This window comes from Ursus americanus, chromosome 14 (assembly GCF_024610735.1).
Source record: "Ursus americanus isolate L20-20 chromosome 14, mUrsAme1.1.p, whole genome shotgun sequence".
NCBI lineage: Eukaryota > Metazoa > Chordata > Mammalia > Carnivora > Ursidae > Ursus > Ursus americanus.
In genome coordinates this window covers 53,825,404-53,844,742 of record NC_142140.1, presented here as the reverse complement: position 1 = coordinate 53,844,742, position 19,339 = coordinate 53,825,404, and the positions used below count along the sequence as shown (strand labels likewise).

At 41.8% G+C, this 19,339-nt stretch overlaps 2 protein-coding genes across 2 annotated transcripts in view; one reads left to right on the top strand and one right to left on the bottom strand.

The window, feature by feature from the left end:
• Positions 1-10,539: 10,539 nt before the first annotated feature.
• On the top strand, positions 10,540-11,175 carry MBD3L1 (methyl-CpG binding domain protein 3 like 1). Its single transcript, XM_045774396.2, has one exon. The coding sequence runs from the start codon at positions 10,540-10,542 to the stop codon at positions 11,173-11,175; it is 636 nt and encodes a 211-aa protein (XP_045630352.2).
• The window catches only part of MUC16 (mucin 16, cell surface associated), a 117,875-nt gene continuing 109,688 nt past the window's right edge, over positions 11,153-19,339 (bottom strand). The window contains exons 65-68 of the mRNA XM_087867739.1: positions 16,595-16,761; positions 15,134-15,175; positions 14,852-14,931; positions 11,153-13,432 (exon numbers count right to left, since the gene is read on the bottom strand). Of these exons, the coding sequence (XP_087723865.1) occupies positions 13,334-13,432; positions 14,852-14,931; positions 15,134-15,175; positions 16,595-16,761 (388 nt within the window). The 3' untranslated portion in view covers positions 11,153-13,333. The remainder of the gene's footprint in view (positions 13,433-14,851; positions 14,932-15,133; positions 15,176-16,594; positions 16,762-19,339) is intronic.

The window sequence follows — 19,339 nt, the reverse complement described above, 5'->3', positions numbered from 1 at the left end:
GTGTGGCTGGAATAGGCTGACGGGCGGGGCGGTGGGAGGAATTCAGCTCCCGGGGCGGGGCTAGAGGCGGGGCTTTACGTGTATCCCTAGACCGCACTAGCAGCAGGTTGCACGAGAAACTTTTTTTTAATAATATTTTTTATATTATGTTAGTCACCATACAGTACATCCCTGGTTTTTGATGTAAAGTTCAATGATTCATTAGTTGCATTTAACACCCAGTGTACCATGCAATACGTGTCCTCCTTATACCCATCACCAGCCTATCAGATTCCCCCCTCCCCCCCTCCCCTCTGAAGTTCTCAGTTTGTTTCTCAGAGTCCATAGTCTCTCATGCTTCATTTTATGCAATCCTGTCTCCCCCTTCACACAGCCTCACACAACCCTAAAGAACGACGTGTCCATATTTAGGGCTTTAAATTTTTTGTGCATGCTTGCTGTCTTAATTTCTTTAAAAATGGATTACGTACGCACATTGCTCTACAACTTGCCTTAAGAGATCAAACACTATTTTAAGAATTTTGGGGGGACAGGGAGGGTATTAGGTCATAAATACACATATAGGAAAACTTTAAAAAGTGATGCAAAGTCAGTAAAATATCCTCACTCCCAGCACTGTCTCCCAGTCCTTTGCCCAGAGATAAACATCTTTCCTCCTCTATCCTTTTAGATATAGGTGTGTATGTATGTGTATGTATATCCTCAAGCCCAAGAGGGAGGTCTGCAAGCAACAACTGTAACTGACAAACTGTCCCATGCATCTGGATCTACAGAAAAGAGATTTAAATTTCTGGTGGAAAGGGATAAACCAGTGATGAATTGATAGGAATAAAGAAGAGAATTTCACCGTTTAAAAGGTTAAAAAAAAATGAGAGGGGAGCCTGGGTGGCTCTGGGGTGCCTGGGTGGCTCAGTCGTTAAGCGTCTGCCTTCGGCTCAGGGCGTGATCCCAGCATTCTGGGATCGAGCCCCACATCAGGCTCCTCCGCTATGAGCCTGCTTCTTCCTCTCCCACTCCCCCTGCTTGTGTTCCCTCTCTCGCTGGCTGTCTCTCTCTGTCAAATAAATAAATAAAATCTTAAAAAAAAAAGATATGTAAGAGAACTACATGCTATTTTTTCAGAGGAGTTATTAGAAAAAGTCAAAAGCTGAAAAATGAAAACACTGTATAAGGAGCTAATTTAGGAACACAGAGTTACAATTTACCATAAAGTTGTTTCTGGGAGTCAGAAAAGAGTGAGGAGGATAGCTTTTCATTATAAGGCTTTAAGCATTATTTAAGATATAGGTATATAGGCAGACACACACATGCATACATACACAGAAGCCTGAATTTGTATTCCAAAGGAATCATCAAACTGTAAGAATAATTTATGAAAGTGATCCACTTTTCAACAACAGGATATATTTTGAAAACTTCAGTCTTTAGCATAAAAAAAGCTATAATCATCCTTGTGGAAAAATAGAGCATTACTTTCCAACATACATGATGATAAGCATTTTACGCACATCACTCCTATTTTCACAGCAGATCTATAAGGAAGGTGCTATTATCTCTCTACATTTTACAGATGAGGGAATTGATAGCAGCATATTGCTAAAATTTTCATATTTCATAGAACTTCTAACACATATTGTCTGATTTTAAAATTGTTTATTGAATTCTCTTTTCATTAATAAAATAATATGTGCTATTCTAACAAGTAAGCAAAGAGTATGTAAAAATGATTTAATAAAACTACAGTTTTCTTTGGATATAGTTAAGTATAGCAATCACTTTATGATTTTTCTGCTCTCTGCCTCACATCTAGGAAGATACTTCCTCTTCTTATAAAGATGCCAGTCATTTGGGTAAGGGTCCGCCCTGTTGACCCCATTTTACCTTAATTACCTCTATAAAGACCTTATCGTCAAATACAGTCACACTCTGAGATACTGGGAGTTAGGGCTTCAACATAGGAATTGTGGAGGAAGGGGGTGGTGCACATTTGAGCCCATAACAATCACTAACGGTTAAGGACTGGAACAACTCCCAAACTATATGAGACCAGGACAAGGATATCTGCAGCATCATTAATGTTCCTAATGACAAAATCATCTGCCCAGGAAATCCTAGGGGTTCTACTCCCAATTTGATTTTCATTTTATTAATTTTTATTTATTCTTTTAGAGTGCACAAGGGGGGGGAGGGGCATAGAGAGAGAATCTCAAGCAGACTCCCTGCTGAGCACTGAGCCCCACACAGGGCTCAATTTCACGACCCTGAGATCATGACCTGACCCAAAATCAAGAGTCAGACGCTTAACCGACCAAGCCGCCCCAGTGCCCCATCACAATTTGACTTATAATCAATAAGCACATCATGGTGACTGCGTACAAAACAGATGGATAAGAAGATTTTACACCTGAGGATAACACGTCGAAAATACAATAGATAAAAAGAACTCCTTTTTAGATCAACAAAACATGAAAAATAGGAAGCAAAAACTTAATACCCAAATCGGGGGGGAGGGGAAGAAAAAATACCCAAATAGTAAAGGAAAAAAAATGTGGCTCATGGTTTGGGACGAGATGGTATAGACTCACTTTTCCCTGTTTCTTCCTGCTAAACATAATCTAAAGCCTTGGAAATAATTCAACAAATAATTGTATGAAGACTAAAAGATAGAAAGAGGGAGGTGGACTGGCTAAAGACCTCAGCACTTGAGGAATGACACAGCAACAAGTTCCTTACATTTTATTAAAATTTCCCATTTACACAATTCTGATCGCCATAGATACCTGCAACTTGGAATCACCAAGAGACCCAGGCAAAATAAGAGCCCTTAGACAAGCGTACTCTCTCTGGCTAAAGGGTCAGGTCATGGGAAACTCAGCAGGACAGAAACACTTTTTGCCATGCCCACCCTACCCTACTCAAACTCTGTGCTGTCAGTGGGAACTGAGTGGGGAGTATAGACACCTATTTCTTACCATCAGCTCAGGCAGCCCAGGCAGGCACTTTCTTACCGCTGACTTGGTCTCTACTGACTCCCTGATTCAGCGGCAGCAAATGCCCCAGGAAGACACTTTTCTGTCCCACGAGCAGCACCAACAAAGAGGAAGCCAGACACCAGGACTCTTGCCATTCGCTGGGCAACAGCAGGCATCCCAGGTGGGTGCTTTCCTATTCCACTGCAGCGTCAGTGGACACAGAGCTGGGAGTCTGTTTCTTTGTCTCCCACTGGTGTGGTAAAAGATAGCCTGCTGGATCAGTGTCAGGGGAGAATGAGTAGGAAGTCTGGTCATTCACTCCTTCCCTGCCCAACCAAGTGCTATCAGCAGGCAACCAAGGGTTGTACTCCCTTTCCCAGCTAGCATATTGTCAGTGGAGATGGAATGAGACTCTGAACTTCCATTCCCTTCCAGTGGTGGCACGTGGCATCCCTTATTCTCTGAATTAAAGACAGAGAGAGGATCTTGGAGAGGAAGGAACTGGGGAAAGAACATGCCAAAAGTAAATTTCAGATCAAAGAAAATTACTAGGGACAAGAGAATCACTTGATGGTAAAAGAATCATTCCACCAAGAGGAGAGTGATTACAACAGAGAATCAAAATATGTGAATCAAAAACCGATGTGTCATCACATTGTACACTATAAAAAAAGATACCACATTGTACAACCTAAATATTACAATTTTTGCTCGTCAACCGTCTCTTAATAAAGCTGGAAAAAGAGAGAGAGAAGTGTATCAAAACATAGGATGGTTTTATTGATGCTAGATGATAGCTATATGCTAAACAAACAAGCATAGCAAAACATTAAAATGGTAAAATCTATGGGGTGAGTATGCAGGGAGTCCCTGTGAAGTTCTTTCAATTGCTGTATCCTTGAAAATGTTCATAATTAAATCAGAATCTAAAACAGAAAGTAATTGGAAGGGAAAATAGAGGGATCCAAAATTATAATCGGGGACTTCAACATCCCCCTCAGAAATTTATGGCACTACTAGACAAAAAGTCACCAAAGATATAGAACTGAACAATGTCATTAAATATCAGTATCCACTTAACGTTTGTAGAACACTCAATGACATTTACAGGACGCTACATCCAACAACAGCTGATACACATTCTTATCAGGTTCCCATGGAACATCCACCCATACTGGGTCATAAAAGAGATGTCAACAAGCTGAAATAAATAGAAATCATACAGGGTGTATTCTCTGACCATAATAGAACCATCCTTAAATCAACAACATAAAGGTAACAAAAGAGTCTCCAAATAACTGGAAATTAATCAACCCATTTATAAATAATTTATGGTTCAATAGACACTCCCAAATGAAATTCTAAAAAAGATGAAATTACATCGACATGGATGGAACTGGAGGGTATTATGCTAAGTGAAATAAGTCAATCCGAGAGACACAATTATCATAGAGTTTCACTCATATGTGGAACATAAGGAATAGCACTGAGGACCATAGGGTAAGGGGGGAAAACTGAATGGGAAGAAATCAGAGAGGGAGATGAACCGTACGAGACTCTTGACTCTGGGAAACAAACTGGAGGGTTGTGGAAAGGGGGTAGTTGGAGGGATGGGGTAACTGGGTGATGGGAATTAAAAAGGGCATGTGATATGATGAGCACTGTGTGTTATATTCAACTAATGAACCACTGAACATTATATCAAAAACTAATGATGTACTATACCTTGGCTAATTGAATATAAATTTTAAAAAAGATGAAAATAATACAACATATCAAAATTTGTGGCATGCAGATGATGCAGTCCCCAGAGGGAAATTTATAGAACGAAACGCTTACATTAGAAAAGAGGAAATGTCGGAAATCATTAATCTAAGCTACCACCTCAAGAAATTTTAAAAAGAAGAGGAAAATAAACTCAAAGCAATTGGTAGTGCTCGGTTCGGCAGCACATATACTCAAAGCAATGACAATAATAATGTCAATAAATTCTAAAACAAATGCAATAGATAATATGAAAAAATGATAAAACATTAAAAAGGAAATAAAGCCCGTGATTAAATAAACTGTATTTATCAATGGTTTACAATATTGTAAAGAATTCATTTTCACCCCAAATATTTGATTCAATGTAATAAAGTTAGAATAGAACCATAATGTAATTTTTAGATGAAGATGTTGTTTCTCAAATTCACAAGGAAGTGAAATTTTTCTTTTCTTTTTCTTTTTTCTTAAAGGTTTATTTATTTATTTAAGAGAGAGAGACGGAAACAGAGAGAGAGGGCACACGCACATGGGTTGGGGTGGGACAGAGGGAGAGAACCTTCAAGCAGACTCCCTGCTGAACTCAGAGCCCCACACCGGGCTTGAGGAGGGGCTGTATCCCAGACCCTGAGATCATGACCTGAGCCAAAATCAAGAGTTGGACACTTAACTGAGTGAGCCACCCAGGCGCCCTGGAAGTGAAATTTTTCAAAGAGAAAGAAGAACTTTTTTTGGCGGGAGCGGGGCTGGGGGGAATGAACAACAAAGGAGGATATGGAAAAAGTAATATACCACAACATTCTCTACAATTTGGTATGGAAGGAAAAACCCCAACAAATTGAAGAAGGATATGGAGGTTCCAGAAGAAAACCCTTGTATATATGGCAGTTTAGTTTTTGATAAATTCAGCATTTCAACTAAGTTGGAAAATGATTATTTAAAATTAAGGAGAATATATTACGTCTTTTAAAATTTGGCTGATGTCTGCATTCAGAGAAAGTTTTAAAGCTAAAATTTAAATTTAAAAACTTTTCTAAAATAGTTCAAGTACACCATGGCAAAAGCATGTCTAACTTAGATATTTGACCGAAATATGAATCTTTATACTGTCAGTTGACAAAACAAAACATAGAAGGTACATAAAGGGTGGTCTGAAAAGGTCTTAGTTAGGAGATGAGTTTTCAGGGGCAGAGGAGTGGCTGAAGCAGTAGCGGACATACTTACCGTGTATTCAGTGGTGGAAGACGTAGCTAGATACAGCAGGAAATCCTCAAGGGTAGCGTTAATCCAAGATGGAAGACCAACTGTGAGTCTCGATGGCTGAGGGTAGGTGTAGACAGGGACTCTTAAAAAGGGAGGGGAAAATCCCTTGATAAATAGAGGTAAAACAGTTTTGATTGTTTTCTAATATCTGAATGAATAAACATATGATGTTATATATCTGAGTGGTTTATTGTTCGAAAGCCTAAAAATGTGATGGAGACTTAAGAGATAAAACCTGAATGCCTATTTCCCCTGGGACCCATTTTAATCCACAAAGCTCTTAAAGAGTAACTGGGGAGGAGGCTTCAGGCACCTGCTTGGACAAAACCACAGGAGGAAATGAGGACCCTCAGTTTGTTCCCAAGACCCAGAACAGAGGAGCATCTGCATAGACCTCCAGCCAGGGAGGGAACGAGATGACACCTCGAGGGTTGGAATGGGGGTGGAGGTGCTTGGTACCCAGAACTCACCTTCCCATCCTGCCAGCCATGAGCTGGGGGATGCACGTGACAGAGTGCCAGGTTTCCCACACCTGGCAACCTGCTCCTGCCCAGGAAGGCACCCCCTCCCGTTTCCTGCCATACCCCCTTTCCCTCCACACACACAGGAAGGGGGAAAGAGCGTGGGGCTGCCCTGGCGGGATCACGTTTGTGGCCTGGCCTGACCTGTCTGGGCTGCCCTGTGTTACCTTAGGGTACCCTGTGCCGAGAAAGGCCCAGAAATAAGGGCTGAGCCAATGTCTGCAGCGACTGATAGGGTTCTCACTCTTGGCTCTCCCGAGGCCAGAGCCTCGGAAAGTGGGGAAATGATGGGACCACATGCTGCTCTGTGGAGCACCTCTGGTCAGGTGAGCTGGGTGAGGGGCTGCCCCTAGAATGTGGGTGTCTGGTGACCAGAATTCTGTTGGGTTCTGTCACCAAGGAAGTGAGGTTGCTTCTTCAAGATTCCATTTCCTGGGCCCCTTCCTTCACTGAAACCCACCCAAAACCTCCACTAGCCTGTTGACTGCTAGCCCCACTGGCTGTGTCATCTCCGTAACTGTATGCCAATACCCACCACAGCCGGCCCCACCACTCCTTGGGAGTGTAACCAGGGTCCCAGCTTGGAAGGGACAGAGCTGAGTTCAGTCCTCTTTTTTTCTCTGTCAGTTCCCTGTCCTGGAAAAGCCTTTGCGCCACTGGGGGCCTCTCCAGTCTCCCAACCTGCACAGTGGGATCCATGCTAGCAACGACTTCTTTTAGACATCACCAGGCGTACATGAGCTTCTATCTGCAACACCTGTGGGTTGGTGACACACGTATCTGATGAATAAACTCAGAGATGAGAATTACAAGCAGGGAACAGAGCACAGAATACCACGCAAAACAGGTCTGGGTTCCAGCTCTATCATTTATTAGATATTTGACCTTGGGAAAGTTACTTACCTTGTCTGTGCCTCAGTTTCTCCATCTGTCATTGGCATAACAACAAGGGCACCTACTTTGTGAGGTCATGGAGAGCTATTAAAGGAGTAAATGTTTGAAAAAGGCTTGGAACATCTAACATATCTCAAGTGCTATATCTGTATGTTACAAATAAAATTTATAAATTCTTCTGGCATGGACTGTAAGCTCCAGAGGGCAAGAGCCGGTGCCTCGATGTATGTAGAAAGCACTCCATAACAAAGGATGGATATATGAATGAACAACATTTATGAATGTATTACCTACGTCACACACGTCCTCTTGATATTCCCAAGTAAAATCACACCCGAACATACCTGCTTTGTCTGGCATCCTCTTCTCTGCTTCTACCCAGGAATTACTGGGGCTTCTTGGACCCTGCTAACCCTGTACACTATAGAGTCCCTTCTCTGTGTCAGCAAATCCTAGTCCTTGTCCAATCCCTCCAGCTCCCAGGCCAGCACCCTGATCCTTCTCTTTACCTGGGAGAGAAGGGTGACCCCCACAGCTTGGCACACACACAGAGCATGAACCTTGGAGAAAATGTTTCCTTGGCCTGTAGCAGGTGGAAGAATGCAATGGCAGAGTGAGATGTTGGGAAAATCCTCCAGGTGTTGTCAGAGGGGTGGAGCCAGGGGATTTGCCGGCAACAGCTGGTCTGGTTGGTGGGCCGTGGTGGTTCAACAGTTGGGAGGGCTGCCATGTTAGAGAAGTCTTAGTGTAATATCTATATTGTGGCTGTGCAATTAGAATCAGCCTGATGAGTCCTCATTAATCTAACCTCATCTGTTCCCTGACTCACAAATCCAGCAGTGATTTGATGATGATATTGCTTTCTATCGTCTCATTTTCATTTATTGGCTAGAGTGATTATTATTTACATTTACTGTGTATTTTTAACATGACCGTCCCTGAAAGAGTTTCCCAAACAAATTGAATTTTTGATAGAAGCCAATGATGGGCAACTCACAAAAAATTTTTATGCATAGTTTCTGGTTTGGCCATTCCTAGTTGATGAATTGTATGGACTTCTGACTTCTCTCTTGAGATCAAGTCCAGTTTGGACTCTGTGGGAATGCAACCTCATGGCATTTGAGAAGTCATGGTGGGACGTCTACTGTGTGTGTGTGTGTGTGTGTGTGTGTGTGTGTGTGTGTGCTGTATATTGCTATGGGGTGGAGGTAGACTCCTCTCCTTGGGAAAGTTTTTCCCAGACATTTTGCTCTGGGCTCTATTTCTACACACGGCTTGATCAGTACTGTCAATAGGACCGCTAAGCACTCTGTAATATGGATTTTTAAAAATTTAGTAGCCACCTTAAAAAGATAAAAACAAATGTGTGGGGCGCCTGGGTGGCGCAGTTGTTAAGCGTCTGCCTTCGGGTCAGGGTGTGATCCCAGAGTCTTGGGATCGAGCCCCACATCAGGCTCCTCCGCTAGGAGCCTGCTTCTTCCTCTCCCACTCCCCCTGCTTGTGTTCCCTCTCTTGCTGGCTGTCTCTCTGTCAAATAAATAAATAAAATCTTTAAAAAAAAAACAAAAACAAAAACAACAAAAAACCACAAATGTGTGAAGTGAATTTTAATAGTATATTCTAAAACATTATAACCAAGATATTTTTACCTGTGCATGCAATCAATGTAAAAATTAACAGAGATAGTTTACGTTTTCGTGTGCGCTGAGTATCAGAAATCCAGCACTTTCCACTTACAACACCGTCTCATTTTGTAAGTTGAATTCTGTCGGATGTATCTGCTTTGTATTTAGACTGTATACTATTCACAGATGTCAAATAGGATTCGCATATCTAAGTCGTTGCAAACTTACCTGTAAGAGTTCCCCTTAAAGATCTTGTCATCTGAATACTGAAAAGTTCCTACTGGGTCTAGTAACAAAGGAGTCACTGTGACCTTATCAAGGAAGCACCCACAGAATGGGGAGAGCAGGGGCAAGAGTGGGGTGGTCGGAGGAGGTGCTTGAAGATGAGGCCCCAGGAGCACAGGGTGTAGATGACCTTTTCTCAGGGATTCACAATGAACGGGGAGGAGTATAAAGGGCCATTTCTCTGTGAAATATCAGGCAAGTTAAGGGACCTTGGACGTGTATGAAGTAAAAAGAAAAGGAGGGAATGTTTGAAACAAGCTTTGCGTAAAGCCACGGAATAAATATGCCAACATGTAAAAATAAAGTAAAATTTCCAGGCATGATGGATGCTTTGCAGTGGATGCAGATGATTTTGGATTTATAGTGGTACCAAAGTGTGTGTGCTCTTCTCAGCAGTTATCCTAAGATTAGCAGAAGCTGTGGCATGGTGGATAACCAGGGTCTTCCAGATTTGAAATTTTACAAGGCAGATACGATAAGTGTGAAGGAATTCTGAATTATTCCAAGGGAATTATTGAGATCATAGACCATGGAATCCAGGATTGCTAGGAATAGGAGAGGAAGTAAGGTGAAGATATGGTGATCTGGCATCACCTCCAATCTTGAGGGACAGGTAACTATTGTGTAAGTGTTTGAGTGAAAACTGAAAATCAGGAATTGTGGTGGGTGAACATGTTTTCTGAATTATTTGTTTTGACCATGACCATGTGAGTTGACGTAAACGTCTGGGATATTGGAGTGAGTTGTTAAGAGTGGGGTAGATGATAATTTCACTATTGGTTTAAGCTCTGAAGGAGCTATGAAAACCAAGTGGTCAACAGGTTGACCAAATGAATAGTCACCTAACGCAGAAGGATGGTGGGGCTGGAGATTTAAGAAAAAGACTGGGCACCGTGTGTCTGGGGGTGGGGAGGAAGGCCAGGATTTGTATGGTTGAGAGTGACAAGGACAAGTGAGAATAAATCATAAAAGAGAGGGTCTTACAAGATGGTGAAGGAGAAATGATCTGGAGTAGGTCCTGAATTTTGACCTTGAACTTTCTAGTTTTGACCCGTCTATTTGATGACATCCCAGGACCCAGGTCAGATCTATCCTCAGAGGTAGAAGGGAAGGTGGAAGTACAAGATAACGGATACAATGGCGCTAAGGCAGCCTTCACTTGTCATTTTAATCCAATCTCATGATTTATTTTTATCGGGTAAAAGGAAAAGAAGTATGATGGTCAGGACTCCACAGAAGAAGCAACATGATTGTGGAAACCAATCCAAACCAAAGTCTCGTGTAAGTGTCTCAATCCCTTTGAGGATGTCCAGTTACATATTCAAGAGGCCAGTTACCAGAATCACATCCCACCCTGGCAACGAGGTCAGATGCCATCACTGGGAGGAAACCCTGGACAAACCCCAACAGGTGTGCTGGCAGAAGAGGCTGCAAGGTCTCCAGGCCCGCAGCAGCACAGGGGAACCATTAAGCACTCTGGATCTTGCCAAAGCCTTGCAAAAACTTGCGCCTAGGCGCACAGGTGAATATCTGCCAGGTGTTCTTGCAGGTGGTCTGAACTCCAGCCCCACGCCCACCCCTGCCGGGTCTTCGGATTTGGCAAAGGAGATTCCAGGAGCTGGTCTGGGTATCCCACAGCTCCTGTGCAAACAATTTCTGGTGACTGAGGAAGATATCAGGAAGCAGGAAAGGAAAGTGAAGACAGCAAGAGAAAGGTTGGCCACGGCACTGGCTGCAGACAGACTCGCTAGAGAGGCAGAGACAAGGAGGGGCCAAGAAGGACATCCCGAAAAACACCACCAAAAAAAAGAGAAGCTAGCGCAGATGACATGGGGCACGGCACTTTATTAGTCTCTCTGCAGTGTCCACTATGTCTTTGCGCTCTGAGCCCTCAAAACTTTAATATGTACCAGTACTTTCTTGTATTAAATTATTCTGTGTGACATAGACAACAGAGACAGTGATCTTTCTGAGCTGCAAGACTGGGTTTCTGGCAAGGACAGAAAGGAGATCTTTCCATGTTGTACTGTTACCTTTCCTTCCTTTGTATGTTATCTGTATTTTAAAGTCAACAGAGACTGATCAAAGTCACGGGATTATGTAGTGTTCTGGCCTCACAGTCAGGGTGAAACACGCCTAGCTGAAATGGACTATTCTTTTTGTGTTAATATTCCAATAGGTTCCAACATCGTATTTTTTTTTATGTTCTCAAAGAAGATATCTGTTGGTAGGTCTCTATTTTTCTGTTCTTTGTTGCATGTTAATTCAGAGTTCAGTACAAGGGAATAACAGACTTCTCACTTTTTAAAATACCTGTACGTGTTGGAAATTGGACTCGTGAACACTGATGTGCCGTTTTGGAGATCACGATGTCAAGACAGACTGCCTCCAGCATCACTCATCTACCACTGAGCTATGGCTCACTGGGATTCGATTGTCAGCTTACCTGAGCAGCCTGTGGTAACATTCAAATCCTTTTCATCATTACTTAACTTCTGTCTCATGGATTCATCAGTATCTGAGAATGAGTTATTAAAAAATAATATTTGTAACATTTCTATCTTCCCTAAAAAGGAGTTATTTTAAATTTGAATCTTCTCTCCTCTATTCTTCCATGAGGCACTCATCTGGAATTTTCGAATGTGTTTTAACATCTCGTTTTAAAACTAATTCTGATTTAGATACACTGAATTTTTTCTTTTCCTCATGACTCCGGTTGCATTTTTCTGGGTTCACATTTCTGCTTCCTGACGTATATTGTTGACTGGGTCTTTGACTGAAGGCCTTTGGCAGGTCAACGTTGAGTCTGTCTGTAGTTCAGGAAGCTTTTTCTCTTTTTCTTCGACATGGTGTGGTGAGGTGTTAATTTAGGTTCTTAGTAATTTTTTTTTTTGCTTCCTGGTTATTTAGTATTTCTGGGCCTCCATGTCATCAGCTATAAAACGGGAATACAGCTCTGAAGGAGGGGGAGGTACCTGAGACGATGCACGTGGGGGCTGGAGATTGAGAGCACAGCTGGGAAAGTTTGCCCCTCATGCTGCTTAGTAGATATTAAGGCATCTACAATGAGAGTTCTCGTTCTCATTATTATAATCTCCAGAGAAGGCATTCCTAGCGAATGACTGCTTAAGACTGAGGATATGAAGCTCACACCAAGTCAGTCTGAATGGGTGGCATTGCTGTGACTTCTCTGCCCTTGGGTGTCTTCAGCTGTGGTCGTCTGCAAAATGTGTAGAGATCATGCCAATTACTCCCACAATCCCAAAGCAAGACAGCACAGCTTGCCTCGTGCCTAGCTCATCTGGGGCTGCTTGTTGGGGAGACCCTCCTCTGTCGGGAGACAGCTGGAGTCAGTGCAGAGGAAGATGAAGAAAGACGGTCTCGCTTTCTCCTCCAATTTCTTCTTTCCCACTGAGTGTTATTTATCTTTATATCCAAAGCAGACATTAGGGCTCTCAAGCCTTGGGATTTCTCTGGCACCGAGGCTTCCCGGATACCTAGTGATTTCAGCTCCAAGTCCTTCCTGACTCACTCATTCCTTCCTGGACCATTTCCCATCTTGGAGGACCCATGAAGGGAGAGGAGCCACTGAGGCAGACTGGTCTGGAAGTCCTGGTGAACCTGAGCTTCAGGGAATGAGACCGTGTTAGGGGGACTTTGGGGGTGGGGAAACATGGAGGAATGGACGTGGGTGTGGTGGCTGGCACTAGAGCCAAGGGGAGGTGTGCTCTACGGTTTCGAGGAAGGGAAACCTCACACTGAGGTGGGATGTTGATGTTCCGTGATGACAATGTCTGGGTCTCTTGCCAGTTCTGGTGCTTCTGAGGGATGAAATGGCATGAAACCAAAAGACACTTGTCCTTCAAGACTCACTGAAAGGGAAAACCTTCCATGTTGACCCCCTGTGAACTAGTCAGGGGCCAAGTCAAGAAGGGCCCAGAGACTGTGTCCGACCAATGTGGTTTATTCCTGTTCCAGCCAAGCTCCGCTGGAGCCTCAGGCGGAGCTCTCACTGCAGCTTCCTCAGGTCTGGGTGCGGCAGGTAATAGCCCAGGCTGTGCTGCTGAACCTCGTAGTCTCCCTCCTTCTTCCGCCGGCGGACAGTGACCTGCGAGGGCAAGGAGAGGGCATGAGAATGGCCTGGGACCATAGGGAGGGGGATGGCCAAAGCCGCAGGTGCCTGCTGCCCCCTGTGTGTCTCTCGACCCTTTTCTACTTCATTTTCTCTCATGCATGCCTTGTCCCTCTTTTATCCCTTTCTCGTCTCTCTTCCCTTTAACTCTGTTTTTCTACCCTTTTCTCCGACATCCCATTCATAACCGCCCCCTCCCTCCTCCTCCACACAGTGTACAATGTGTACAGTGTACAAGGAACTGTATGCACGTAAAGTGAACGCTTCGTAAGTTTTGATTATGACTTTGTGAATCATCACAAACAAGACGAGGAATGCTCGTCATCCCCAAAAGTGTCCTCATGCTCCTTTGTAATTCCTCCTTCCCTGCCATTTGCAAACACATTCTCATTCCCAGGCAACCCCCGATCTGATTGCTCTCCCTGCAGATCAGCTCATATTCTGCAATTTGTTTATAAACAGGATCATACGCTATGGACTCATTGTTATCTAGCTTCTTTCACTCCACATTATTATTTTGAGATTTGTGTATGTCAGTGCATGTATTCATAATTCATTCCTTTTTATTGCTGAATTAGTATTCCATTGTGGGGTTAACCACGGTCTGTTTATCCATTCACCTGTTGATGGACCTCTGCGTTGTTTTCCATTTTTGGCTAGTAAAATCAAGTTATTATAAATATTTGGGTACAAGTCTTTGTATAGATTCTATTCTATTCTATTCTATTCTATTCTATTCTATTCTATTCTATTCTTTTATTTCTCTGGCATGAATTCCTAGGAGTGGAACGGCTGGGTAGGTATATGTATCCTTTAAAGATGCATCCATGGCTCCATAGCTCAGGGGTTAGAGCACTGGTCTTGTAAAGATGCATCCATGCTATTTCTCACGAGCACTGTTTGAGAGTTCCGGTAGTTCCTCATCTTCACCACCACTTGTCAGAGTCAATCTTTTTAATTTTAGCCGTCTTCTTGTGTCACAGTAACTCATTATGACTTTCACTTATATTTCCCTAAGACTTATGTTGTTTAAAAGAAGGAAAAAGCAAGGGGCATTGGGTGACTCAGTCGGTTAAGAGGCCGACTCTTGATTTCAGCTCAGGTCATGATCTCAGGGTCCTAGGATTGAGCCTCACATCAGGCTCTGCGTTCTGTGGGGAGTCTGCTTGAGGATTCTCTCTCTCCCTCTCCCTCTGCCCCTCCATCTGCTCATACTCTTTTTCTCTCAAATAAATAAATCTTTAAAAAATAATTTAAAAAAAAGGAAAAAGCAAGATACACACAAACTGTGAGAAAAATTCATAAAACATACTCCCAGCAAAGGACATATATTTATAAAAGATAAAGAACTCTTATAACCCAATAGTAAAAAGACAAGCAACCCTCCTTACTTACCAGGAAGCAGCAGATCAGGCATGTGATGAGTACCAAGAGTCCCGCCAAGCAGATAAGGATGATGGCCCAGAAAGGGAGGTCTGGGGAGACAAGTGCTGGTGTGAGTCACTTCCTGTCATTCCCCTAGGGCTCCTGCTCTCCCTGCGCTGTGCCTAACAGTCCCTGACATGGGTTGTCCAGCTTTCATCATTATCAAGACTCTGGGTACATGGTTTTCTTTGACTAGCTACAGCATCAAGACGTTCCTTCCCCATCTTGGGCTGGAGGTTCTTTGAGGCTTACCAGAATTCTCAGTCAAGACATCATTTCTGTTGGGAGAATACCCTGGAAATGAATGAAATGGAGAATGCATGTGAGTGTGTTTTATGCTTTTTTTGGTTTTGTTTTTATGCTTTTTAAATAAAACTTTTCAAATACACAGAAAAATAGAACAATATCAAAACATACATCATCTAGACTTAACAATGTATATTTCACCCAATTAAAACTATTTCATCCAATGTATAAATTGTCAGCACTTGTCAACCTTGCTTCATTCATATTTTCACTGAAATGTTGAAGCAAAATCATGATGTTCACACATTTTTCTCTAAAACATGAGGACACTTTGATACATGAGCCAAGGCTATTATCTCACTCCAGGAGTGTAATGAATTAAATCAAATTCATACCTCTGGGCAAGGAGGACTGAAATTGGGCTGGGTTATCTTATGATGGTTGGGGGGAGAATGGCAAGCCCAAGGGACAGTTCTAAATTTGTAATTCCCACTCAAATGTTCTCTTTTCTGCCCAGAAACACATTTGCCCCTTCTTCTTTACCAAGCTGTTTTATACTCATTTTCCAGGATTCACCTACAATGTCATTTCTTCCAGGAAGTCTTCTCTGATGACCACTCCCAAGTATGAATTATATTTCACACCAAATAATTAATACTTTCCAATTGCCTATTCTTGTTATCACAACTGCAACATAAACCCCCAGGGTAGAGACACACACCCATCGGGCATGGGGGAGAGTTTCAGGTCACCCTACTGTACACCCTCTCCCTGGCCAACTCCTTACAGGTGTGCTTTCCAATATGGAACAGCTACAAGTGGCTTCTTAAATTAAAAATAATTTTAATCAAATCAAATAAAAAATCTGGTACCTTAATAACATTAAAAATCAGTAACTATAAAAGCCAGTCACAATGGCCAGACTTTAAGTACCCAATAGTCACATGTGGCTATGACACTGGACAGGACAGATATAGAACATCCCATCATTGCAGAAAGTTCTACTGCATGGTGCTGATCCAGAGCAGAACTTGGCAAACTACAGCCTATGGGCCAAGTCAGGTCCATTTTTATACAGGTCCTCTTTTTATACAGCCTGTCTTGGGAGAAAAGAGGTCCATCCCCTATGCTTGTCAAGTCTGGTTCACATACAGCTCAGAGCTAGAGTCTCTCACTGACCACTGGCCATGTGACTTTCAGTACTTGGATGAGAAACAGAATTCCAGAGAGGGGAAGTGACCAGCCTGAGGTTACAGACCTATCTCTGAAAAGGCAAGAATGTCCAATATCCCACTGGGTGTCCCTTCTTCTCCCTCAATGGTGGATAAAGCCTGGGGGGTATGCCACCTCCTGTCAGCCTAAAGAAGTTTAAGGCTGACTCAACCCCGGGTCTCCAGATTCCCAGGAAAGGCCCCACATGTGAAGGTTGGACCCCCCACTCCTGCCCCAATGACCAAGAAGCCTTACCATCCACAAGGACACTGTTTCTGTCCAGGGTAAAGTTCTGCAGCTGGGTACCATTTTTAGTTAGCCTCAGGAACTCCAAATAGATGGCAACTCTGTCCAGTCTCCGAGCCAATGGTGAAAAGGTACACAGGGAGTCCACCCCAGTGTGGTTGCTATGGGGGACAGACCTAGAAGGGCAAAAAGGATGAACAAGGGTATCTTGAATTCTACCCTGCTTCTAGGTCCTGTTCAAAAGAACTTTCGGCAATGATACAAACATCTGTATCTGCAATATCAAAATACAGTCATTATTAGCCCTTTTGTTGTTGAGCACTTAAAATATGCTAGCATGGGTGAGGAACTGAATGACTCATTTTATTTAATTTAATTAGTTTATAAGTAAAAAGCCATGGGGAGAACATTTTTGAAATGTTTTCAGTAAGGACATCCAAAAATCCATAAAATCATTGAGAACACTGGCAAGAATGGTCAAAATCAACTTTTTCAGTAGTATAGAAATTAACCAAAGGCTTGCAACAATCTGAAGATCATTTAGTTAAGAAAAAAAAATGGCTGAATCTTAGTAAAGGAAACAAGATTTATGGCATTAGAACTTGCATTATTCCCATCCTGCTCTCATAATATCCACAGAAACTTTGAAAGCCACCAGTATGAGAACCATGGTAGCTGTGAAAACCAGCAGCCTAGCAGCCATAATCTATTTGGAATTCCCCCAAAAGACCCATTCCCATTGAATTTTCAATGGTTGACTGGTCTGCAGATTCCTTTAAAAAGCCCCATTTTCTGGGCTTGTCTTTATTTGACTCAGAGACTTTTCAGTGAGAAAAGCCTATTTCCAGAGCACTGCTAAAAACAATCAGTGATAGTTGTTTAACATGGCAGCTGCCTGAGGGAGCAATACCGGTTGGGGCAGGCAAGAGGTGAGCCAAAAACTTTTTTAAAAGTGGGTATGAGATGTCCCTGAGGGGTTTTGAAAAGCTCCAATGGGTTTGTGGGGGACATCTAGAAGGTCACAAGTGCGTGAGGTTGTGTGAATACTTGAAAAGGTCTTAATCTCACACCTCTAGCTAAAAGGTTTCAGATATTAATATCTGAAAAAAATTATCAGTGGAATAAAGCAAATTAATAGAATAAAGGACAAAAACACACAACCAAAAAAAGACACACCCAAAAAAAAGAATTTGAGAAAATACATCCTTCATGATTGAAAAAATAAAAAGCTCAACAAACTAGGAATAGAAAGAAAGTTGCTCAACCTGAAAAATAGAATCCACGATAAACCGACAGATAAAACCATACTCCGTGGTGAAAGACAAAATTTTTTTTCCTAAGACCACAGACAAGACAGTGTTGTCTTCCCTCATTTCATATCTTATTTACATTTTAATAAAACAATTAGGCAAGAAAAAGAAGAACAAGCATTCGGATTGGAAGGAAAGATGTAAAATTATCTCTATTTGCAGATGACATATTATTAAATATAGAAAATCCTAATACACACACACGAAACTAAAAACTATTAGTTCAGCATGAATGTAGGATATAAGACCAATATATAAAAATCAATCGTATTTATATACACTAGTAATTAACATTCTTAAAATGAAATTAATAAAATAATTCTATTTATAATAGCATCAAAGAAGAAAATACAAAACACTTAGGAATAAATTTAACAAAAGCATTGTGAGACTTGTATACTGAAAACTATAAAATATGTTGAAAGAAATTTTAAAATACCTAAATACATGGAAGAGCACTCCATGCTTGTGGACTGGGGATTTATTATTGTTAAAATACTCCCCAAATTGATCAACAGATTAAGTGCAACCCCTACCAAAATCCCAGATGTCTTTTATAGAAATTAACAAGCTGATTCTAAAATCCATATGGAGTTGCAAGGGACCTCAAATAGCAAACCAATATGGAGGAAGTACAGAACTAGAGAACTCTATTTCCCAATTCCGAAACTTACTACCAACCACAGTAATAAAAACAGTGGCCGTTAGTATAAGAATAAACATATAGTCAGCGGAATTGAACATAGGGTAAGGGAAGGAGAAATAAAATAAGATAAAAACAGGGAGGCAAACCGTAACAGACTCTTAACTATAGGGAACAAACTGAGGGTTGTTGGAGGGGAGGTGGGTGGGGGATAGGGTAATTGGGTGATGGGCATTAAGGAGGGCACTTGATGTAATGAGCACTGGGTGTTAGATGCAACTGATGAATCACTAAATACTAGTTTTGAAACTAATAAGATACTATATGTTATCTAAATTTAATTTAAATAAAAAATTTATATGGAACTTGCATCCATGAACGAACTCATGCAATCACGGACAACTGATTTTCAACAAGGATGCCAAGATAATAGGGAAACAATGGTCTATTTAACAAGTGGTACTGAGACTGTTAGATATCCACAAACAAAAGAATGAAGTTGGCCTCGGACCTCACAACATATACAAAAATTAACTCAAAATAAATCAAAGCCTACATGTAAGAGATAAAATTATAAAACGCTTAGAAAAAAACCAAGGTATAAGTCTTTGATTTGGATTAGGCAATGGTTTCTTAGATTTGGGACTAAAATCAGAAACAACCAAAGAAAAAATTGATAAATTGAGTCATCAAAATTAAAAATGATTGTTTCAAAGGGTAGTACCTAGAAGGTGAAAATGTAACAAATGGAAGAACATATTTGTGAATCATATATCTTATCAGGGTCTAGTATCCAGAACA

Bases quoted from the DNA above. Each gene is read 5' to 3' on its own strand.
- MBD3L1 (XM_045774396.2), top strand. From the start codon at position 10,540: ATGATGGTCAGGACTCCACAGAAGAAGCAACATGATTGTGGAAACCAA.